The sequence below is a fragment of the Metopolophium dirhodum genome, chromosome 1 (genome assembly GCF_019925205.1).
Source record: "Metopolophium dirhodum isolate CAU chromosome 1, ASM1992520v1, whole genome shotgun sequence".
NCBI lineage: Eukaryota > Metazoa > Arthropoda > Insecta > Hemiptera > Aphididae > Metopolophium > Metopolophium dirhodum.
In genome coordinates this window covers 150,527,120-150,553,931 of record NC_083560.1, presented here as the reverse complement: position 1 = coordinate 150,553,931, position 26,812 = coordinate 150,527,120, and the positions used below count along the sequence as shown (strand labels likewise).

At 32.5% G+C, this 26,812-nt stretch overlaps 2 protein-coding genes across 2 annotated transcripts; one reads left to right on the top strand and one right to left on the bottom strand.

The window, feature by feature from the left end:
- Window positions 1-2,569: 2,569 nt before the first annotated feature.
- Window positions 2,570-3,520, bottom strand: LOC132933370 (ATP-dependent DNA helicase PIF6-like). The gene has a single exon (XM_060999663.1). It carries the CDS (start codon window positions 3,518-3,520, stop codon window positions 2,570-2,572), a length of 951 nt encoding a protein of 316 aa, XP_060855646.1.
- Window positions 3,521-7,805: 4,285 nt separating this feature from the next.
- Window positions 7,806-16,097, top strand: LOC132933368 (uncharacterized). The gene is made up of 6 exons (XM_060999662.1): window positions 7,806-7,867; window positions 7,952-8,132; window positions 11,810-12,199; window positions 12,262-12,872; window positions 13,486-13,739; window positions 15,544-16,097. The coding sequence occupies exons 1-6, from the start codon at window positions 7,806-7,808 to the stop codon at window positions 16,095-16,097; spliced, it is 2,052 nt and encodes a 683-aa protein (XP_060855645.1).
- The last annotated feature ends 10,715 nt before the right edge of the window (window positions 16,098-26,812 follow it).

Sequence of the window (26,812 nt, the reverse complement as noted above, 5' to 3'; positions counted from 1 at the left end):
CAGAAACAAATACATCTCTTTGGAAGTAGCTAATCCGTCAAATGAAGAAAGTGTAAATTCAGAAGTATTGGACGAGACACAGCAATTTATAAATTTAGGAAGCCCTATTAAAGTATCTAGCCCAATTAGAAACTCTAGCTCCGATAGAAGTAAAAAAAAAAAATAATAGATAAGAAACAAGATAAAGGTTCTATTACACAATATAGTTAAATTTCAGTAAGTTTTGAACACAAGTAATTGGAATTCGTAAACAATAGTAAAAAAATAACAGAAGTAAAACTATGTACGATTTATTTGTTTTCAATAATGATCTAACATCTTTAGGTAAGTCCAAACCTTCCGATCATAATGTAACGAGTAATTCATTTACACAATTATGTGACATATGATATTTCGTAATTAGTTGTGATAATTTATCTTGTAAACAACAATTATTTTTACCATAATTTTCATACAATTGAAAACTTTTATCTGGAGATAAATTATTGACATTATGATTATTACTACAAGTATTATTATCGTTAATAAATATATCCAACTTCCCTGGTTGTAGATCTAAATTTTTTTTTTTTTTTAAACCACCTGAAGGCTTTTTTATAATAACGATCAATGATCTTTAACAATACATTTAACAGGGGTACATACATATTAAAAATTATAAATTAATGAATAAATATTTAGTAAATATTGCCATGTACGGGATCCCTCTACTCCACCCCTACAAATTGTTATAATATACAAATATCTAATATACTATTGTAACACATAAATAGTCGAGATGAAGTCAGCGTTGTTCACGAGACCCTGGGAGAGAAACATTATAATTGTTAGCAACAGCCTTAGCATCCGCCTCACTCTTCGACGTATAGTAGATTCTATGAATTAGATCTTGGCACTATGACAACACGGTCGTGGGTATACGCACTTATTATAATGGTATCCTGCATCGACCAAAGGCACATCTGCAACCCTGAGACATAGGTCAGTGTTCGCACTACGAAATAGTCAACCATCTAATTATAAAAGGCCCAACGGACTGTGAGAACCAATGAGAACGCAGCCCGCCAGGGATCTAGTAAAGAGAGGGGATAGGACTATATGGGAGCTCTGGGAATGGCCCATTATTCAGACGTGACAGACGTGAACTTGCCACCGTACGCACGCACTCCTGTACCTCTTCGCTTCTGGTAAATCACTATTTTCTCTTTTGGACTTAGATTATATTCGTTAAAGGCGTATTTCGGACTCGAAACGGAATATTCGAGCAATCGCTTATTTTATAAGACACCAGTGACTGTCGTTTATTCGAATAGCTAAATCATTATAAATTACTTGTCTTTTAAAATTTTTAATAAACATTTACATCGAACCACAATGTGTTGATCATTTGACGCTTCTACCATCATCCTATCCTGTCACCATCTCCTGTAAAACGGGTGAACGCAACAATATATACAAAAAACATGTTTGGGTTATCACTCCCTAGATCCAAATCCTTAGTCTAATAATTTATACTAATTCATGGTCTTCGGCGTTTGAGACGCCTAATGTATTGAGAGTTATAAAGTAGTTGAATTGCTGCTAGAGATTGGTGTGTTTATCTAGTCTTTTCTCGTGTTTTCTGGCAAACTTGGTAATCTTGTCCTCATTGGTAGGTCGCTGACCCTGGCATCGCAAAGTTCACATTTTGTTACAAAAATGGTTTCACAAACTAGTAACCACTTCGTAATAATTCGTAACTACAAATTTGGAATTTGTAACTTAAGTATAACCGCCCAAAATCTATTTTCCATTTGCGAGTGTCAGGTTCAGTGGACTCCAGCACCCGACACTAGAAAATCGACTTACGGGGTCCGTAATTGATCGAAACTAGGGAACGAAAATTTGCTATGTCGTAGGTGTAGAAGCGAATAGAACACATGCGGGTGCGATGATATCCTCTTAAATATAATATATTTTCATACATTGGTACAATGTTTTTCTATTTATTTATTTATTATTTAATTTTGTTAGATTTAAACATTCTAATATTTTCTAGATTTACAAAATTTTATTTTACTTTTCTTAATTCCATTTATCATATAATTAATTTATTGTTATAAATAAAATAAATATTTTATTGTTGTTGCTTAAATAAATATCAAACGGACATATTTAATAGAGACGTGCGGAGATTTAAATTGTTATCATGGTTATTTATTTTTGGGAAAGTCCCATGCTGTGCTAGATTTTTTTGATACACACACACTTGCATAATATATAGTTTACGCGTGTCATTCATTACGAATCTTAATAAGCAAAGACGTTTGTCGGTGATTGCATATTATTATTCATTAAAATGGCTGGAAGAACCCAAAATGCCGATTCAAAATATGATGATATTATAACAGAAGATGGTCAAGGTAAGTAATTATAATCTACATATATAAAAATACTAGCTGACCCGGCAATGCTTCGCTATTGCAAGATTTCTCAGATGTATGTAAATTGTGTATGTACATTTTGTAGGTATAACTATGGATGGAACAAAAGATGAATTATGCCAGTATTTTGATAATTATTCAAAGACTTAAAAAATTTCTTTATAAACAACGTTATCAACTTTTTCTGGATCAGGGGCAAAAATATACAAATTAAATTTGGATGTCACACGTGACAGGGCGACGTATAGTTGACCGTGAGAAAAACATTGAACAATTAGGTCAATTCCAGCAACGTTAAGTGTTTGTCCCTGTGCTTTATTTATAGTCATTGCAAATGCTAATTTAACGGGAAATTGAATACGTTTAAACTTAAAAGGTAAATCTGAGGGTATAATTGGTATTCTTGGTATTAAAACAGTTTTTCCATTACCACAGCCTGTTAATATTATGCACTCGAGTAATGAACTTCTCAATTTTTTGATTTGTAGTCTTGTACCGTTGCAAAGTGTGGGTGGGCTCAAATTTCTCATTAAAATAATAGGTGCCCCTATTTTTAAAATCAGTTTATGTGGTGGGACTCCAGGAGGTTTTAAAGAGTTAAGAAATTCAGTTGGGAAATGGACTGCATCCTCTTTTTCTAAAACTGTATCAACTGAATAGTACATTTGTGATTGAGCGTCAAACCTAGATAGAATCAAATCATTTATTTTGTCGACTTGCTCATTTGTTGGTGACAAAATAGCCCTTTCTTGAAACCATTTCAATGATTTAGAAGATATATTTTGAATGTTCGGGTACACGTTTTGAACCAATTTTGTTATAGTGGGTACTGAATAACAGAAACTTTTAATATTTATTTTATCATTCGTTGCTTGAAATTCTCCTTTGCCTATTAAAAGTAAATCTTTGACAAAATTTATATTATCTTGATCTGTACATAGCACTCTCATACTAGTTTTAAGTTCTAATATTTTTATATAAGGCCATAAGTAGGATCTTTTCAAAGACGCGTTGACTTCATCAGCTCTTGTCCCTCTTGTAACCACAGGCAAGATCTGACGGAAGTCTCCAGAGAACAACACTGTGCAGCCACCCATAGGACTATTATTATGACGCAAGTCTCACATCATTCTATCTAAAGCTTCAAATGAAGTTTTTTGGGACATTGACGCTTCGTCCCAAATAATTAGACAACAGTCCTGCATCAATTTACTAGTACCACTTTGATTTGAAACGTTACAGACACTCGTAATATCGTCACTATCATATTTCAAAGGAAGTTTAAATGTAGAATGAGCTATTCGGCCCCCTACTAATAGCGTAGCTGCAATGCCAGATGACGCTACCGCAAGAGCAATTTTTCCACCATATCTTACTTTTGCAAGAAGTAAATTTATCAAAAAAGTTGTACCCGTGCCCCCAGGAGCATCTAAAAATAATATTTTGTTTTCAATATTGTTAACAGACGACATTACTGAATCATATACAATTCTTTGTTCACGGTTTAATTGATTTTCATTTTGAACGGACATTGAAAACCACTGTGAGACGGGGAGTATAAGACCATTCCCTCGGGGGTTTTTACACCTTTAGCCAATTTTCTCGAGGGCGGCTCCTTCACGCCTTTGTGACGCGGTCGCATCCCTCCGACGGGTTAAGTTCAGGGTGCCCTGGCGCCAGACTGACGTTCCCCCGCCGGCTACTCCCGTCCGAGATAGATGGTTGGGTCTCGCTGATCCGCGTCTGCGAGCGCTGGATTCGACCCAGTCAAATTCCTCCCCTTCTACTAAGGCGCTACTCCCGACAGCCCACGCGCGGCCGGCGAGCGCGAGCACGCGAGGTATACGCGCACGTCGGCCGGACGCACGCCACACAGCTCGACGGGCACTGTTACCGTTCGGGCGTTAGCTGAGTCGGGTTTTCAGTGGGGCTATCCTCGTCGCCCGCGAGATGAGATTGAAGGATCCGTTATCCAGAGTACTCACAACGACTCTTTTCCCACTAGCATCGGCGTCGGGGCAGTTGTTTACGCTACCGCGACGCGACCTTTTATGAGTGGTACGGTTTTCTTTTGCCGGGTGCCGTGTCCGTACCGAATGATCGGGTTTGAGTGCCTGACGGAGGGTGTCCCCCAGCCGGACTTCCCCCTTGCACGTGTTCGCACACGAGTTGGTCGGGCCCGTGTGCTCTCAGTCAGGTTCGTGCTAGAAGCGCCAGCGCGCCGACGAAGTTCCGCGTCTGCTTCCCTCGTCATGCTCTGGCGCCTCTCGCCCGAGCCCAATGGTTTGTCGCAGATGGTATTATTCCCCCACTTGGGTAGATGGTTCTCGTGCGGAAAAGGAAGGTGCCCTTCATCACCTCGGTCGTCGTTATACGAGGACCCACGTCGGGGTCTTTTGACGTGCCTATCAGGTCTTCCCTTCCTCAGTGCGTTGATACGCCTGGAACACGGTTATTGGTTTTTCCCGTGAGTCCGCGCTCAGCGTTTCAGTCCGCTCCGATTGCTTGCACCTTGAGCGCGGACCTTGTTTTTCATAGCTGACGGTCGGGCAGTCGTATGTGTAAGCAGATGCTCTGCGATTGATCCTTGAGGACCTGCATTTGGCAAGCTGCCCATCTCTGGGGTATACTGTCGGAATGGCTGGTCTGCTGAAAACTGCCTAGCCAGTCCTCTTTTCCTTCATTGATGACCCTTCCCCGTCGCCACCGGTAAGTCTCTGAGACCACCTCCAGGTGCTTCCTATTATCCCGGGAAGCTCGGTTTGGAGATGCGCCCTCCACTGGCGTTGAGATCGGGACGGGGCCCTCGGGTGGCCCGGGGGTGCGAAGACGCCTTCCGGCCGTTCGTCATCCGCCCAGTCCTGTACCCGGGCAGGACATCGTCAGCCGCGGCCTCAATTCCGCGGCTCTTTTTGCTCCTCACGATTCTGCACAATCATGAGTGAGCTTTTTCGTGAGGGCGCTCGAGGGTGTAGCCTTGTTCTAGCGCCCCCCCGCCTTCCTACCCATTTCAAACCTTTTGTGGCTTAGCATGTCCTAAACCACCAGGTTGCCACCCTGGAAGGTACAGGTGGCCCAGGGAACTCGGAGGTCCTTGGTCATTTCGCTAGCACCAAGCATGACCTGCCCCGGGCCCTTGTGATTACAGTTCAGTTAACTCGAAGCTCTAGGGCTAGCTTCGTTAAGACCGTACCCCACCTGCCCCTTTCCCGGGCCAGATTAGTCAGCCTGTTTCTCAACGTGACTCGTCTTGGTGCGGCCGGTAGCAGGTGTGTACTTGTACTGGTCATTCTACACGCCTGGTTCGTCGTGACCTGATTGGGCCGTCCTCGCCAGGCGGGTGAGCGCCAGTAAGTCTTCACGAGGTTACCTCGATGCCCTTTCAGCGACCTAGGTCAGACCGCTCCGGGGACTCGCCAGCCCCTCCCCGACCGGCGGGCACTTCACCCGTGGGGGCGCGGGAACACCGGCCCGGTGTAGCCGGCGGTCCCCCAGACCTGCCCTCACTCTGCCGCCTTCAGAGTTCTGGTGGCCTCGTGTTGTCTGTAGTGGTCGGTTTCCGCTCAGCAGCGGGGGATCCGAGCCCCCCGCCGCCGTTGTCACCGCAGTTTCTTTAGCAGTTCTTACGGCAGCGATGGACCTTAGCCCCCGCTTCCTCGCTTCCGCCTAACGGTTTTGTGTTGGTGAAAGAATTTTCGAATTCGGTTCAGTAGTTTCAGAGTTTATCCCGAACATACAAACAAACGCTATCATCTTATAGTATAAAACAGAAACCCGAGGGCGCCGCCTGTGTCGATTTTTCGTACCAGCGTAAGAGACTACCAATGAAAAAATTCGACGGGCGGTCTCCCGGCGTCGGCGGAGCCGTCGACGCGTTATCACTCCTTCTTATCACTTTTCGCGATTTACCCCCCCCCTGGGGTCCCCGGGCGGCCCCGCTCGGACCTTATTCGCGTTCCCCGGTAAATTTACGTACCGCGCGCGGCCGTAATTTTTTCCCGGCGGGCCCGCCGCGGCCGAGACGACGTGCGATAGGAGTGCCGCCGGCGCCCGCGTTTTTCGATAATTTTTTCGAAAAGTCGAGTTTTAGCCCTCTTCGAGGCGTCCGCCCTCCCCGTTCGACCCTTATTCGCGTTCCCCGCTAAATTTATAGGCCGCGCGCGGCCGTACTTGAATATTTTAGAGCGCCGCGGCGTAGAGAACGATAGCGAAAAGGGCGGCGTCGTCGCCGTCTTACCGAATTTTCCGACTTTTTCGACTAAAGTCGCGTCTCACCGCTCTCTCGAAAGTCTCACCTCCCCGCCGACGCGATATTCGCGTTCCCCGCTAAATTTCTAGGCCGCGGGCGGCCGGACTTCGTCCGGGACGAGTCCCGGGGCCGCGGGACAACGCCGAGAGCGGAGCACCGATATCGCCGCCGTCGAGTAGGTATTACTATATACAGGCATAAATACGTGCGTCGGAGGGTCCGATTTTTTTCGCGAATATCGCGTTTTCGACGTCCGAGGGTGGCAGAGCCGGTCGTCCGCCGCCCGAAGCGGTGGGATCGCCGGCTCAATAGCCCTCTGCGGACGCCGGGAAAGCGTTCGCGATTCGACGAGATGGCTAAACGGCTTAAGAGTCATAGATTCGACTCCAGTTTTCAACTCAGTAGGTAGGTAGGTAGGCAAGGCGTTGGTGCGGATGACCCGGGGTCGTGGTTTCGATGCCGGCCGCCGGGATTGGAGATAATTTGCGGCGGCCGTGATAATTCGGAATTTTTTTTCACATTTTTTTTTTTTGTCATTTTCCTTTCGCTATCATTTTTGCCTTATCATATTATTATTCGTATTGAACGAAAATTTAACCTTTTTTTTCAAAATTCGAGTTTTACTCCTATTGGAGACGTCGGACCTCCCCGTTGATGACTTATTCGCGTTCCCCGTCAGATTTTGAGGCCGCGCGTGACCGTACTTTTTTCCCGGCGGGCCCTCCGTGGCCAAGACGACGTGCTTTACGTCCGCCGCCGTCGCGCGCGCTTTTTGCAGTTACGATTTCCAAGACCATATTGTGTGTGCGGACATCACCCTACAATAGTATGTCACTTTTTTTAGTTCATACTCAATACTCTATGTATACGTAATAATATTTTATACCTACCGTGAACAAATAATATTTACTGCATTTCTAAAAATAAACACACAACACCGGATTATTAACTGATAACATAGGTACTGATAAGATAATTCCATTATACGAACACGGAGTTTTGCTTATATTACATTATTATTAAAATATAATATATAATATAATAATAATAATAATAATAATAATAAATATACTAAATGTTTGGCCATTACCTTTTAAAAATGTTATTATATATCTTTTCAGACAAATATAACAATGGTCAAACATTGTATGATTTGTGGCAACGTCGAAGGCGTGGATGGCGTTTCAGTGCATGGGTATTTATATAATGTATACGTACTTATTACGATTACTTTTGACATATTATAACACAACTATTCATGATACGATGATTGTATTAGTTTTCCAGCAAATGTCGATCGGAAGCGTCAATGGGTGATGTTCGCCGAGGACAATGGTGTCAATGCTCGACAGATATTGGCTCACTCCAAGCTCTGTTCAAGGCATTTTGTTGCCGGTCGTGATTACTACGGAGGAGCCGTACATCGCCGTCGACTAACTGTTGGAGCAGTGCCGTCAGTAGTGAGTGACAACCAACATACAACCTTTGATCACTGTATTAAACAAATAGTGTCGGGCTGCACCTACCGTATAAGATTCACTCGCTTGATCATTACATTACTATACTCACTAATACAGTGTGCATTAAAATATCACATATGGGTTTATTATTTCAATATACCCATTTTGATACTATTCTATAGGTACTTGCATTAAGTTATTGTTGTTGGTTAACATTCTGTATTAAATTATACTCTTTTTTATTGCTTTTATAGCTTATTGTGACATTTATTATGGGTATTTACAACCATTAAACAAAATACTCAAACGTTTTCTTACAGTTCTTAATATTAGGTACTACTACTACAACTACTACTTACTACAGACCTAGGTCTACTCTTCTTTATTTGTAAGTTGTGTACTAGATAAGTATTTTATCATTTCACATGTGGTATTCTTAGAAATGTTTATACTATTTCAATACTTAATACAAACAATAGATTGTTAGATAGAGCTTACTTACTTACTTACTTATTTTGTACAGCTCTGAAAAATTAACTATAACATGTATACTTTTATTGGTATATCATAAATCTTAAATTATTATCATATGATTTTACTATAACACTTACTGTTATACAGTGCAATACAGTTTTACAATGCTTCAAAGTAATTAATATGTATGAAACCACTTAAACATTCTTCTGTGGATTTCTTTGTTCTATGATTGGTACTTGTTAATTTTTAATACAACATTTATCTTAACCAATAGCATTGTACTGATGTTATTTAGGTAGATTTTTTTCAGTGCTCACACACCTTCAATGGCATTTAGTAGTATTATACATGTTCTACGGTTACAGTTAGTTATTATATTATTATAGGCATTTGGAATGTTTTCTTACACAGCTAAAAAAACATTTATATTAACATACGTGTGTGCTTATTTACTTTGCTACATTATCCACAAACTATATATTGTATTGTATACATTCATAACAATGATTACAGTAACCATGCAATACATGTTTACATATCTGATATTGTATACTTAATATTGTGTTTATACAGTTGAGTGAAAGTAATAATATACATTCTACTACCAATAAACAAAATACTTTTCTCACACACTTCTTAATATTACCCCCACCACTACTACTACTACTATTCACTATTTACTACTGACCTAGGTTTACCCTCATTTGTAAGTTGGGTACTAGATAGGTATTTCATCATTTCACATGTGATACTCTTAGACTTAGACTTACTCTAACTACAACATGTATACTTTTATAAACCTTAAATTCTCATGTAATTTCACCATAACACATACAAAACATTTGACGTTTTCTTACATGAATTTACATTTTCTTAATATTACTACTACACAAAATAGACTCTTTACTGGATAAGTATTTTATCATTTAACAACATTTGTCACATATGTTAGCAATGTTAAGATTATTTCAATACTTTCTTCACTTTATTTATACAACTAATAACTTTGATTAAAATAAAATATGTACACTGTTTACCCTATACACTACAGTGTAATATTACTACTAATGTGTGGTAAAAGGTCATGTAAAACTGCCATCTGTCCACTCATACACGATTGTAGGTAGTGTGAGTTACAATTATCTCACTTTGTTTCAAACGTTATTAAAATATCACATGTGTTTATTATTTCAATAAACCCATGTGCCAGGTATTTCATAGCGGCTAGGTACTGTTTAATGCTTTACCAGACTGCAAACCATTTACAATAGGTACTTGCATTAAGTTATTGTTGTTGGTTAACATTCTGTGTTAAATTATACTCTTATTTTGTTATTGCTTTTATTCTTTAAACAACATTGCTGTTTCATTGCATATTAAACACTGGGTCAAGCTTATTGTGATTCATTAACTAAAACAAATAATTATTTTGTTAATGTTGTTCAGTTGGACTTTTTTCACTTCAAAATGTCATGTTAAACTGTATATTATCTACTCATACGCAATGGGTAGTGTAATTTCCAGTTAACTCACTGTATTTTCACTTTTATTATGGGTGTTTACAATGGGTGTATCATAAACCTTAAATTATCATGAAATTTCACTTTAACACTTACTGTTATACAGTAAGATTATTTCAATACTTTCTTGACTTTATTTGTATGACTAACTTTGTTTAAAATAAAATATGTTCACTGTGCACCCTGTGTATTATTTGATAGGTGTACTTAATTTTATCACATTGAAGACTCTTTAAAAAATAATTTGAATCATATCATGTATGCTTCTATTAGTGTAACATAAACCTTATATTCAACTTATCATGTGAGTTAATATAAATGCACTTATTGCATATGACACTTACTGTTAAAGAGTACAATACATTTTTAAAATGTAAGTCATTGTCCACTCATACACAATTGTAGGTAGTGTGAGTTACAATTATCTCACTTAGTTTTAAATATTACCTAATACATCAACTTTTACTACGGTGTACATTATCATGTGTTTATTTATATACACCCATGTGGTAGGTATTTCACAGTGGCTACAGTTTGATACTTTACTAGACTGCAAACCAAATCCAATAGCCTACTTGCATTCTGTATAAAATTATAATCATTTTTTGTTATTGCTTTTATTCTTTAAACAATTACGAACAACATTGCTGTTTGATTGCATATTAAACACTGGGTCAACCTTATTGTTTAGGTTAGGTTAGGTTACCTATATAATGTTGTTCAGTTGGACTTTTTTCATTTCAAAATGTCATGTTAAACTGTATATTATCTACTCATACGCAATGGGTAGTGTAATTTCCAGTTAACTCACTGTATTTTCACTTTTATTATGGGTGTTTACAACCAATAAACAAAATACTTAAACGTTTCCTTACACTGTTCTTAATATTATTACTACTACTACTCACTACTTATTACTGACCTAGGTTTAATCTCCTGTAGTTTGAGTTACAATTATCTCACTTTATTTTAAATGTTACCTACTACATCAACTTTTGTGCATTAAAATGTGTTTATTATTTCAATTTACCCATATGGGTGGTATTTCACAGTGGCTACAGTTTGATACTTCACTAGACTGCAAACCAAATCCAATAGCCTACTTGCTGTGCTGATGGTTTATAATTATCACATGATTTTATAACTAATTTTATTTCAAATAAAGTGTGTAGGTACACTGTACTACCAGAACGAAATGACAACAGCAAAAACATTCTATAAACCTTATTGCCAATATTTGATTTAGTTATAGCGTTCAATATACAGCTCACTTTTTAAACTTCATTCAACTAAAGTTTTAATTTAAAGTTTAAATTTATTTATTTCACTGTAACAAAATTCAGTGCATCTTTTATTATCTCAATATACCTACTGCAATGTTATCATAAAAGATTGTATTAAGGTTAGGTTAGGCAGGGCTTGTATATAGGTGTGACTTGATCACATTGAACACACATTCAGCTAAACATTATTTTGTAACTATTTAAAAAAAAATTTGAACCACAACATGTATGCTTTTATTTATGTGACATAAACCTTATTTCATATAAATTCACTTATTGCATATTATAGGTACCTACGCTTACTGTCATAGATAGCAATAATTATTGTTGTTATTATTATAATTATATAGAATTATCAATAAAATTGTACCTACTCTAAACTCAACCTAACTTTTAGGTGCTTGGGGACGTCGAGATGGAAGAGAGGGAGGACGTGGAGATCGTCGGCGTCCCAGTGGAGGGTGTGGAGTATGTGGAAGTCGTTGGTGTCCCAGTGGACGTAGGGGATGATGTGGAAGGAGTGGAGGTGGTGGAGGACATGGAATTTGTCGAGGTCCTGATGGAAGGTGTGGAGGAAGTGGAGGACGAGGTGGTCCAGATGGAAGTGGTGGAGGACGTGGAATTTGTTGAGGTCCAGATGGACGGAGGGGATGACGTGGAAGTGGTAGAAGTCCAGATGGAAGGAGGGGAGGACGTGGAAGTGGTAGAAGTGCAGATGGACGAAGTGCAAGCGGAACTGGAGTTTGTGGACATGCTCGACGAGTTGCAGCCAGACGTCGACGAAGAGGTCAGTAAATATGTCTTACTTATAAAAAAAACCATAGATAAAACTTATCATTTAAATTGCAGTTCCGACCACTTGCCGTGGGTGAACAACCCCGAGGGCGTGCGCCAATAATTGACAGGCCGGCAGGCGTGACACACCCGCTTCCAGAGCAGCACAACGCGGGCGCGTTAAACAGAATCTGCACACAGTGTAACGCCCGCCACTTCGAAGGCGAGGTTGTGGGCCAGGGTGCCAATATGCACTTCTCCACTTGCTGTAACAACGGTCAAGTGACCGCTGCAGGACAGCACGCGTTGTTGCCCGCCCCTTTTTTACTAATGAGTTTGTTGATTGGAGATTCACAGGATGGTCGTAGATTCCGAGACGACATTCGGTACAACAACGCCCTGGCATTCGCTGCGTTTAGCTGTGGCACAGACGACAGGCGTTTGCGAGGGCGTGGACCGCGAACGATGTGTATCCAAGGCCAAACTTATCAGAGGATAAATAATGACGTGGCCGTTGACCGAGTAGATGCCAACTACTGTCAGTTGTATTTCCTCGAGTCCGCAGAGGCCAACGCCCGCCGCGTTGGGATGGCTCTGCAGAGAAATCATCGTGAACTGTCCGTAGTTGTGATGGGACTATTGGAAAGTTTTCTGCGAGACGTAAATCCGTACGCAATGGCTTTTAAGTAAGATATAAATTTATTGTATTTATTAACATTAGGAATATAAATTGCCCCTTAGAGTAAATTTCTTTTACAGATACCTTTCTCAAAGTAGACAGAAAAAACAAAAAAACTGTACCATTAAACTAACTATGTTAACTGTCAAACTAGATATTACGTTGATATTAGACACAGCTACCAATATACTGCAGTTATTACTTAATGTTGATTCAAAATAGTATACAAAGCAAAAAATTTTACTTTATTACTTAAATTATATTAAATATTATATGTATTTTATGTGTTTATTATAATTTTACTCTGCTACCAACAGAGTTATATGTACTTATGAATGATATAGGTAACATTAAATATAACTTAGGGCTGGGACGTTTTTATTATTATATCATAATTATACCAAAATATATTACTAATTTAATGCTTGGATTTATATGAAGTATAGGTTTTATTGTTATTACCTATCCTATGTGGTCTCCTAAGTTTACTACACTTCACACACATTTATAATATATATATTTATTATTATGTATTATGTTAATTATACAATTATAGAGTTAAATGCAGTTAAATGGAGTCTGTCTAAGTATAAAAATATACATGTCTATATTTGTTCCAGGAACATGCGTGAGGTGTGGCTGGCAGAACGAGACCTAGCCGACGCCGATCCCGCAGGTGTGCGACCTAGGCCAGTGACGATGCATTTTGTCCGAGATGCGGCCCGGGACGACGGGCGAAACAACCTGCCCACCGCAAACGAAGTTGCGGCCGTGTTCGTAGGTGAAGGGGGTCGTCCGCCAAGAGACATTAATCTGGTCATCTACGATACGAATCCAATCAACCCGCAACACAGGATGCAAACCATACCAGCGGGTTAGTTAATAATTATTTACTAAAAACACAATTTTTTACACAGCTGTCTCAAATTGTTCACTTATATTCACTATATTTATTGCACATTAATATCAACACCATCAAATAGAATCATAGTTTTTGTTGTACAGTAAAGCTGACACTGCGATTTTAAATTTACATTAAGTTTACATTTTGGACATTATTTTGAAATATAATTACTTAATAACTAATTCGTTAGGTCAAAACCGACCTTAACCCGTTCACTTGTGCAGTAATACTTTACTAAATTACATCATTATACATTAAATACAGCGGGGATCAACATATAGTACTCATCACGTGTATCATCAATAAAATAATATAAGGATACTGAACAAGCTATTTAGCTAGAGAGATTACACAGCATATACAATTTACAATTTATTTATTTATTCAAACAGTTTTAAATCAAACATTATAACAATTTTTAACAAATGGACAGAAAAGTGCACAGATTATATTAAATATATAAAAATAGCGAATAATTAATTAAGATTAATAATAACAGTAATTAACATAAATAAGGTTTTTGATATAGATAAATAATTCGCATGTGATAATTATTAATATAATTATAAAAAGACTCGATACAATTATAACAAAAATGAGAAACTTATAAACTATGTAATTGAGATAACAAATTAGTTACCTTAGATACCTCTTAAAATTAATTTCTAGATTATTGAAATAAGTTGGTCCTAAATAGTCTAGAAATATCTGACCAATACTGTTTTTTGAATAATTGATATTTAGGTTGTATCTTATAGATTCACGTTTATTTATGTATATCAAATTATATTGGTGGTTTTAGTGTGTTTTCAGAGGTACCACCCCATATAGTTATCCCATATTGTAAAATAGATTGATATAGTGTCAAGTAATAATAGTTTGTAAGCGCATATTAATATGTTCCATCTCAAATTGCAGTCTTAATATTAAACCTAATTATCTGACTTTTATCTTTTAACTTTAAAATAATATGCACTGTCAGTTTTATAACTATCATTTTATATTATTAGTTTGTGCTTAAAAAACTGAGTACAATTATAAATAGAAAACGCAACAAAAACCGTTTTTTTCAGAATTAATAGTACATTTTACTTAGTTTTTACTTTTTTAAATTAAGGTTCTGAATGAATCTATTAAATTCTATTACTTTTTAAATTATTTTAATAAGCTTTACTTATATTTTGACAAATCCTGCAGCGTTCTCCTATTTTTTTTTTGAAAGACTGAAGGATAATTATATTATTGTTCGCATCTCCGATAATAAGTGTCGTTCAAAGATTTATCAGTGATTAGAATGTTAAATAGACAGGCCAGGAATTCTATTCAGGACATAATTTAATCATAATAGATCAGGTATTGCTATTCGAGCTAGGGGACCTATGTATACATAAAATTTTAGATAAAGTTAAATTAACAATATTAAATTCAAACCATATTCATTATAAATTATATTCATCTTGTAGTGATAGTATGACAATAAGTCGTGTTATGATTTGTATGTAGTGTACTATATAATTTATCAATAATCAAACATAATATAGTCACATTAATTCGGTGCTTAATTTCATGATTTGTTTGGACTTCATAACAGACATCACTTACAAATATACACTATAAATCCTTGGAATACAAAGAGATCAGAGTTAATATTTTAATAACCTTTCTTTTGCGGTTATGTACTTGCTATACTCCATCCTCTAACCCCCAGCTACTACAAATCGTTGATTTAGCAATTCACTTTAAATAATATATACCATTCGTTACATTTCACAAGGGTCGTGTCACTCGGATCCGATGTTGTATCCGCTGTTTTTCCCGTACGGCGAGGCCGGTTGGCATAACGGGATGTTGCAAGCGGGCAACCGACGAAACAATGTCCGCAATCGCAACAGTATCAGAGAGTATCAGAGAGACCAAAGGCATGAACTGTTTAGTTTATTACATCAAGGTCGGTTCTTGTTGCAGATGTATGTGTGCGACCAGTATGTTCGAATGGAGTCGAACAATCTGAACTACATACGTTTGCACCAGAGGGATCTCCTCGCCGAAGCGTATCAAGGGCTCATGGACCATGTGAACCAACAGCTCCACGTCGATCCCATGGCGGTCGGGCGTAGGGTCATATTGCCGTCGACGTTCACGGGTGGCTACCGATTCAACAAGATGAATTATCAAGACGCCATCACCATAGTGCGTACCAAAGGGAAACCCGACCTGTTCATAACGTTTACGTGCAATCCCAGGTGGCCAGAGATCACTGAATACTATTTAGATTTTCTTAAAAAATATTTGATATTTAACGTGGTCGGAATTTCCGGCCGCGTTTAAATATATAAGTTTTTTATACATTTTTGCTTTTAGATTTTTATTTTAAATAGAACAATTATATTAAAAAATATTTTAATTATTATTGCATTTAGATTTTCTGATCTTTTTGCACATTGTTTTCTTTGTGATCTTTTATTGATATAATATGAAGTGTCCCAGAACATACATATATATAAGTAGTATAACTATTTTATCATATATTTCAGAAATACTTATTTCTTCATTTTTCATACATTCATAAAATTCTTTAGCTACGTTTGGACCAGAATATTTTACAGGTGGTTTATAATCACCATTACTATATTTAATATAATAACAAAAATTATTAGGTATATGTTTCTGATAACATTTTGTAAAAGACTCTGTATCATTTGGTTGACAAGTATATATTGGTTGAAGTGTACATTCAAAGTCAGCATAAATCACAAAAGGGACTCTTAATGAATGATTATAATTTTCAAATTCTAAAGTTTTATTATAGGGTTCTGGTAGAATTATTTTAGCTGCTTTATTATTAGTACAATAATGTTTATGTTCATTTAACATATTTTCTGTACCAAAACTATTCAAACACATTTTACAGTAAAATTTTTTTTTAGTATTTTTAGTGTTTTGTCTTCCTACTAGTTTCCCTAAATCTTTAATCCAACAATAATGTCCTTTATTATCCTTATCATCCACTGTCAAATATAATAAATCTATATGATTAGTTTTTTCGATTTCATTCGTTTCTAAAGGTACAATTACTTTGTTATCTAAACAAAACATATTAATAGAAATATCTTTTGTTCTTTTAACAAATTTCGGAACGTCTGTGATTTTTACTGGAAATTCAATATCTTTAAATTCTTTATCAAATTCATGTTCCCATTTTTTATATTTAGTTACTCTATCTCCATTTTTTTCAACAGGATGTAAAGCAGAGAGTATTGCCCAAAGAAAACATTTATCATCTTTATTTTTAACATTTATAATAGCTTTTTTATTTCCAATGTTTTTAGGTAATGGAATATATGAAGAACCCTTAAAAGGAACATATTTATTTATATTTATTCCCAAACTTAAAATTTCATGAAGTCTCCATTGAGATTTTTTCATTATAAAATCTTCTTCTTCTTTTACAATTTTAATTTTTGTATTTGTATAAAAATCATTTAAGTTAGAATTTTTTGTTAAAATTGTATTTGGTGTTTTAAAACTTTTTTCCTCATATTCCATATTTTCTTTATTAGTACCTCTCTTATATATAGCATACAACCAAATATTTACTTTTAAATTTGTTTGTTTTATTTTTTTTATTTTTAATTCTTGTTTAAGTCGTCCTATTTCTGGATTATCTAAACGATTTAAAAATGTTTGTATATCTTTAATACCCATATTATTTTTAATAATATAAGTTTTTAATCTACTTTGAAATGCTGTTTCTTCTTTTTTTAAAATAGGTCGAATCGTGTTGTTTATTTCAAATATTTCTTCATTAAAATTAAAAACTCTATGTGATTTAGGTATTATCTCTCTTGATATTCTTGGTCTTATACCATTATTTTGATGACGAATAGACTGTAAATGTTTAGACCAACTGTTGTATTTAACTGTTAGCTTACAAATATCACAAGTTTTATCTGTTTTTGGTATTCTCTCTTGTTTTGTTCTTACATTTTTTGTTGTTGTACCTCTGTATGTTCCTCTAAATCGAGGTATAATTGTTTGATCTGGATCATTGTTTTGATGACGAATAGATTTCAAATGTCTAGACCAATTTTTGTAACTAACTGTTAAGTTACATTTTTCACAAGTTTTGTTAACCATTTTATTATTGTTAACATTTCCTTTAACTAAAGATTCAATTTTTTTATTTTCCATTCTTTATTATAGATAATATTATTATTTTTTTACATTCAATTTTTTAATAAAAATAATTTTTATTAAAAATAATATTTAAATAATATTAAGATCCCATATTAAATTCACACATTTTAATATTTCCTAAATCTTGAACAATCTTAATATCGTCTAGATAATAGTGATTATAATCATCTGTTGCAATAATTTGATCATTGGCTATATGCAAAGTTCTAACCAAGTTGGTGAATGTAATAGTTTAGAAACATAAGGCTTTCCATTTCCAAAACCATCATCTCCTTGATTAATAATGAAAACATTTCCATCAATTGGAATTTTATTTAGATTATATTTAATACTCTCAGAATATTCATAGTATTCAAAAGCACAAAATTTCACATAACATTTATTATTTTTTTTTTGTATACTTTTTTTTATTTCATTTCGCATTACTTTCAAAAAATTAAAATTTTTTAGTCTATATTGATTAATTGGTACACCATTATATTTTGTATTAACTCTACAAGGTAAAATTGTTTGATCTATATCATTTTTTTGATGTCGAATAGATTTCAAATGAGCAGACCAACTTTTGGAACCAATTGTTAAATTACATTTATCACAAGTTTTAGCAGGATATATTTTTTTATTTAATACATCCATTTTATTATTGATATCTATTTCTTTAACTAAAGATTCAATTTTATTTAATCCTTCCATTCTTTATTATAGAAAATATTATTTTTTTTTTTACATTCAATTTTTTAATAAAATAATTTCTATTAAAAAATATCATTTAAAATTTTGTTTTTTGTAACTCTTGGTTATAAAAACTCCCTATAATCTCTACATTGTTTAAATCTATAATTTTATAAGTAATAGGATTTGTGTATAAAATTTCATTAACTATAAATATTTCTTTTGTCCAATTATTACTATATTTATTACCAAATGTTTTTTTAGAAGCTGTTATTCTTACTCTATCACCTACACTAAATTTAATTTTTGGTTTAGGTTTGTTTTTTGTAGAAAATAATTTATGAAAAACATCATCTTCGTTAGATTTATTTACTTCACAAGGTCTCATACCAATAGATCGATGTATGTCTTTGAAATTATATTCATATATTAAACTTTTTAAAATTTTAATCCATTTTTTAGAATTTGTAACTTCAAAATGTAATCTCATTTTACTGTTTAATGTTCTGTTAAATCTTTCAATAATTGACGATTTTTCTTCATTTTGGGTGTGATACATTTTAATTCCATATTCTTGCAAAACTTTTTTAAAATGTTTATTTTCAAATTCCAAACCTTTATCTGCGTGGAGTAATTTTGGTGCTTGATGATTTTGTGATATAGCTTGTTTTATTATTTTTTGAAATGTTTCTGAAACATTAATTCCATCTTTCTTTTTGAGTTCTAAAGCCCAAGAAAATTTTGAAAACGTATCTATAACAGTTATTATATAAGAATAACCCTCATTTTCATCAGAATAATTTCTCATTATAACTAAATCAGCAGCCCATAAATCATCAAAACCTTTAGTAATTATTCTTCGTTTAGGAAATTTTTTTCTAACTGGTTTATGAAGTTCTTTAGCTAATATCATTTTATCTGGGTCATTTAATTTTTTATTGGAAATATTATGTCCAATTGTAGGATTTTTTATAAATTTACTTTTATTTGTGTTACATTTAAAACATATTGATGAAATTCTCCATCTACCATTAACTGTTTGAATTTTATTTGCATTAATATTTTTTGTTTGAATTTTACATTTAAGACAATATATAGTTTCGTTCATTTTTTATATTTATATTGAAAAAAATTTTTTAAATAGAAATTTTTTAAAAAAATTATTGAAAATAAAAAAAAATTATATTTTCTAATATAAATAAGAAATGGAAATGGAAAACTTTAAAGATGCTTTAAATAAAATGAACAATGGATATACATTTATAAAATTTAATGATTTGGAACAAGGAAAACCATACAAAGTAAATAAGTTCATAATGATTGATACAAAGTTTGGAAAAAGAATAAGTGTTGTATTAAACGATGAATATATGTTAAATTTACCAGAAAGATATACAAATGAATTTACAGAAAACAAAATAACACGGTATAATACATGTTCGGAAACAAAATTGAATCTTATTTATAATTGTGAAAAAATTTTAAAGAATGGGAAAACAAGACATGATTTTGATTTTAAATAAAAAAATAAATTTACTTTTATAAATGGTATTTATAAAAGTTAAAAAGGGTTGTATTCATTTAAACAAACCTATTCACAATAATGATAGTGATCATTTTTTAGGTCTCTATTCATTAGTTTTGAAAGGCAACAATTTTATTAATATTGAATCAGAGTGTTGTATAACAATTAAACAGAATATAATACATATAAAAACAGGTAGATATAGTATTGACTAAAGTTTTATTCATCAACAAATTATGTTTTTTATTAATTTGAAAAGATGTACTCCAACGCTAAAAAAATTTCATATAAGCGTAATTATTGGGTTTGAAACTCTAGTTTTCTGAAAACCTAATTTCTTTATAGTTGATAAGTGTATTTGCAATTGACTAAAATTTTATTCGTCAACAAATTATGTTTTTATTAATTTGAAATGATGTACCCTATCAATGAACAATGTTAATATAAAGGTAATAATTGAGTTCTAAATTCTAGTTTTACCCCAACGCTAAAAAATGTTCATATAAGCGTAATTATTGGGTTTTATACTCTAGTTTTCTGAAAACCTAGTTTCATTTTAGTTGATAAGTGTATTTGCAATTGACCAAAATTGTATTCATCAACTAATTATGTTTTTTATTTATTTGAAAAGATGTACCCCAACGCTAAGAAATTTTCATATAAGGGTATTTATTGGGTTTAAACTCTAGTTTTCTGAAAACCTAGTTTATTTATAGTGGATAAGTGTATTTACAATTGACTAAAATTGTATTCATCAACAAATTATGTTTTTTATTTATTTGAAAAGATGTACCCCAACACTAAAAAATGTTCATATATTCGCAATTATTGGGATTTAAACTCTAGTTTTCTGATAACCTAGTTTATTAATAGTGAATAAAAGTAATGGCAATTGATTAAAGTTATATTCATCAAAAAATTATGTTTTTTATTAATTTGAAAAGATGTACCCTATCAATGAACAATGTTAATATAAAGGTAGTAATTGAGTTCTAAATTCTAGTTTTACCCCAACGCTAAAAAATGTTCATATAAGCGTAATTATTGGGTTTTAAACTCTAGTTTTCTGAAAACCTAGTTTATTTATAGTGAATAAATGTATTTGCAATTGACTTAAGTTTTATTCATCAAAAAAATATGTTTTTTATTAATTTGAAAAGATGTACCCCAACGCTAAGAAATTTTCATATAAGGGTATTTATTGGGTTTAAACTCTAGTTTTCTGAAAACCTAGTTTCTTTATAGGTGATGAGTGTATTTGCAATTGACTAAAATTTTATTCATTAACAAATTATGTTTTTTATTAATTTGAAATGATGTACCCTATCAATGAACAATGTTAATATAAAGGTAGTAATTGAGTTCTAAATTCTAGTTTTACCCCAACGCTAAAAAATGTTCATATAAGCGTAATTATTGGGTTTTAAACTCTAGTTTTCTGAAAACCTAGTTTATTTATAGTTGATAAGTGTATTTGCAATTGACTAAAGTTTCATTCATCAACAAATTATGTTTTTATACATTTGAAAAGATGTACCCCAACGCTAAGAAATTTTCATGTAAGCGTAATTATCGGGTTTTAAACTCTAGTTTTCTGAAAACCTAGTTTATTTATAGTGGATAAGTGTATTTGCAATTGACTAAAATTTTATTCGTCAACAAATTATGTTTTTATTAATTTGAAATGATGTACCCTATCAATAAATAATGTTAATATAAACGTAATAATTGAGTTCTAAATTCTAGTTTTGCCTTCTACTAATCTATCTATAGGTGACCAATGTATTTACAATTGACTAAAATTTTATTCATCAACAAATTATGTTTTTTATTAATTTGAAAAGATGTACCCCAACACTAAAAAATTTTCATATGAGCGTAATTATTGGGTTTGAAACTCTAGTTTTCTGAAAACCTAATTTCTTTATAGTTGATAAGTGTATTTGCAATTGACTTAAATTTTATTCGTCAACAAATTATGTTTTTATTAATTTGAAAAGATGTACCCTATCAATGAACAATGTTAATATAAACGTAATAATTGAGTTCTAAATTCTAGATTTGCCTTCTACTAATCTATCTATAGGTGACCAATGTATTTACAATTGACTAGAGTTTTATTCATCAACAAATTATGTTTTTTATTAATGTGAAAAGATGTACCCCAACGCTAAAAAATTTTCATATGAGCGTAATTATTGGGTTTGAAACTCTAGTTATCTGAAAACCTAATTTCTTTATAGTTGATAAGTGTATTTGCAATTGACTTAAATTTTATTCATCAAAAAATTATGTTTTTTATTAATTTGAAAAGATGTACCCTATCAATGAACAATGTTAATATAAAGGTAATAATTGAGTTCTAAATTCTAGTATTCCTTCTACTAATCTATCTATAGGTGACTAATGTATTAGCTTTTGACTTAAGTCTTATTCATCAACAAATTATGTTTTTTATTAAATTGAAAAGATATACCCCAACGCTAAGAAATTTTCATGTTAGCGTAATTATCGTGTTTTAAACTCTAGTTTTCTGAAAACCTAGTTTATTTATAGTGGATAAGTGTATTTGCAATTGACTAAAATTTTATTCGTCAACAAATTATGTTTTTATTAATTTGAAATGATGTACCCTATCAATGAACAATGTTAATATAAAGGTAATAATTGAGTTCTAAATTCTTGTTTTACCCCAACGATAAAAAATGTTCATATAAGCGTAATTATTGGGTTTGAAACTCTAGTTTTCTGAAAACCTAGTTTCTTTATAGGTGATGAGTGTATTTGCAATTGACTAAAATTTTATTCATTAACAAATTATGTTTTTTATTTATTTGAAAAGATGTACCCCAACGCTAAGAAATTTTCATATAAGGGTATTTATTGGGTTTAAACTCTAGTTTTCTGAAAACCTAGTTTATTTATAGTGGATAAGTGTATTTACAATTGACTAAAATTGTATTCATCAACAAATTATGTTTTTTATTTATTTGAAAAGATGTACCCCAACACTAAAAAATGTTCATATATTCGCAATTATTGGGATTTAAACTCTAGTTTTCTGATAACCTAGTTTATTAATAGTGAATAAAAGTAATGGCAATTGATTAAAGTTATATTCATCAAAAAATTATGTTTTTTATTAATTTGAAAAGATGTACCCTATCAATGAACAATGTTAATATAAAGGTAGTAATTGAGTTCTAAATTCTAGTTTTACCCCAACGCTAAAAAATGTTCATATAAGCGTAATTATTGGGTTTTAAACTCTAGTTTTCTGAAAACCTAGTTTATTTATAGTGAATAAATGTATTTGCAATTGACTTAAGTTTTATTCATCAAAAAAATATGTTTTTTATTAATTTGAAAAGATGTACCCCAACGCTAAGAAATTTTCATATAAGGGTATTTATTGGGTTTAAACTCTAGTTTTCTGAAAACCTAGTTTCTTTATAGGTGATGAGTGTATTTGCAATTGACTAAAATTTTATTCATTAACAAATTATGTTTTTTATTAATTTGAAATGATGTACCCTATCAATGAACAATGTTAATATAAAGGTAGTAATTGAGTTCTAAATTCTAGTTTTACCCCAACGCTAAAAAATGTTCATATAAGCGTAATTATTGGGTTTTAAACTCTAGTTTTCTGAAAACCTAGTTTATTTATAGTTGATAAGTGTATTTGCAATTGACTAAAGTTTCATTCATCAACAAATTATGTTTTTATACATTTGAAAAGATGTACCCCAACGCTAAGAAATTTTCATGTAAGCGTAATTATCGGGTTTTAAACTCTAGTTTTCTGAAAACCTAGTTTATTTATAGTGGATAAGTGTATTTGCAATTGACTAAAATTTTATTCGTCAACAAATTATGTTTTTATTAATTTGAAATGATGTACCCTATCAATAAATAATGTTAATATAAACGTAATAATTGAGTTCTAAATTCTAGTTTTGCCTTCTACTAATCTATCTATAGGTGACCAATGTATTTACAATTGACTAAAATTTTATTCATCAACAAATTATGTTTTTTATTAATTTGAAAAGATGTACCCCAACACTAAAAAATTTTCATATGAGCGTAATTATTGGGTTTGAAACTCTAGTTTTCTGAAAACCTAATTTCTTTATAGTTGATAAGTGTATTTGCAATTGACTTAAATTTTATTCGTCAACAAATTATGTTTTTATTAATTTGAAAAGATGTACCCTATCAATGAACAATGTTAATATAAACGTAATAATTGAGTTCTAAATTCTAGATTTGCCTTCTACTAATCTATCTATAGGTGACCAATGTATTTACAATTGACTAGAGTTTTATTCATCAACAAATTATGTTTTTTATTAATGTGAAAAGATGTACCCCAACGCTAAAAAATTTTCATATGAGCGTAATTATTGGGTTTGAAACTCTAGTTATCTGAAAACCTAATTTCTTTATAGTTGATAAGTGTATTTGCAATTGACTTAAATTTTATTCATCAAAAAATTATGTTTTTTATTAATTTGAAAAGATGTACCCTATCAATGAACAATGTTAATATAAAGGTAATAATTGAGTTCTAAATTCTAGTATTCCTTCTACTAATCTATCTATAGGTGACTAATGTATTAGCTTTTGACTTAAGTCTTATTCATCAACAAATTATGTTTTTTATTAATTTGAAAAGATATACACCAACGCTAAGAAATTTTCATGTTAGCGTAATTATCGTGTTTTAAACTCTAGTTTTCTGAAAACCTAGTTTATTTATAGTGGATAAGTGTATTTGCAATTGACTAAAATTTTATTCGTCAACAAATTATGTTTTTATTAATTTGAAATGATGTACCCTATCAATGAACAATGTTAATATAAAGGTAATAATTGAGTTCTAAATTCTTGTTTTACCCCAACGATAAAAAATGTTCATATAAGCGTAATTATTGGGTTTGAAACTCTAGTTTTCTGAAAACCTAGTTTCTTTATAGGTGATGAGTGTATTTGCAATTGACTAAAATTTTATTCATTAACAAATTATGTTTTTTATTTATTTGAAAAGATGTACCCCAACGCTAAGAAATTTTCATATAAGGGTATTTATTGGGTTTAAACTCTAGTTTTCTGAAAACCTAGTTTATTTATAGTGGATAAGTGTATTTACAATTGACTAAAATTGTATTCATCAACAAATTATGTTTTTTATTTATTTGAAAAGATGTACCCCAACACTAAAAAATGTTCATATATTCGCAATTATTGGGATTTAAACTCTAGTTTTCTGATAACCTAGTTTATTAATAGTGAATAAAAGTAATGGCAATTGATTAAAGTTATATTCATCAAAAAATTATGTTTTTTATTAATTTGAAAAGATGTACCCTATCAATGAACAATGTTAATATAAAGGTAGTAATTGAGTTCTAAATTCTAGTTTTACCCCAACGCTAAAAAATGTTCATATAAGCGTAATTATTGGGTTTTAAACTCTAGTTTTCTGAAAACCTAGTTTATTTATAGTGAATAAATGAATTTGCAATTGACTTAAGTTTTATTCATCAAAAAAATATGTTTTTTATTAATTTGAAAAGATGTACCCCAACGCTAAGAAATTTTCATATAAGGGTATTTATTGGGTTTAAACTCTAGTTTTCTGAAAACCTAGTTTCTTTATAGGTGATGAGTGTATTTGCAATTGACTAAAATTTTATTCATTAACAAATTATGTTTTTTATTAATTTGAAATGATGTACCCTATCAATGAACAATGTTAATATAAAGGTAGTAATTGAGTTCTAAATTCTAGTTTTACCCCAACGCTAAAAAATGTTCATATAAGCGTAATTATTGGGTTTTAAACTCTAGTTTTCTGAAAACCTAGTTTATTTATAGTTGATAAGTGTATTTGCAATTGACTAAAGTTTCATTCATCAACAAATTATGTTTTTATACATTTGAAAAGATGTACCCCAACGCTAAGAAATTTTCATGTAAGCGTAATTATCGGGTTTTAAACTCTAGTTTTCTGAAAACCTAGTTTATTTATAGTGGATAAGTGTATTTGCAATTGACTAAAATTTTATTCGTCAACAAATTATGTTTTTATTAATTTGAAATGATGTACCCTATCAATAAATAATGTTAGTATAAACGTAATTATTGAGTTCTAAATTCTAGTTATTTCTTCTACTAATCTATCTATAGGTGACCAATGTATTTACAATTGACTAAAGTTTTATTCATCAACAAATTATGTTTTTTATTAATTTGAAAAGATATACCCCAACGCTAAGAAATTTTCATGTAAGCGTAATTATCGGGTTTTAAACTCTAGTTTTCTGAAAACCTAGTTTATTTATAGTGGATAAGTGTATTTGCAATTGACTAAAATTTTATTCGTCAACAAATAATGTTTTTATTAATTTGAAATGATGTACCCTATCAATGAACAATGTTAATATAAAGGTAATAATTGAGTTCTAAATTCTTGTTTTACCCCAACGATAAAAAATGTTCATATAAGCGTAATTATTGGGTTTGAAACTCTAGTTTTCTGAAAACCTAGTTTCTTTATAGGTGATGAGTGTATTTGCAATTGACTAAAATTTTATTCATTAACAAATTATGTTTTTTATTTATTTGAAAAGATGTACCCCAA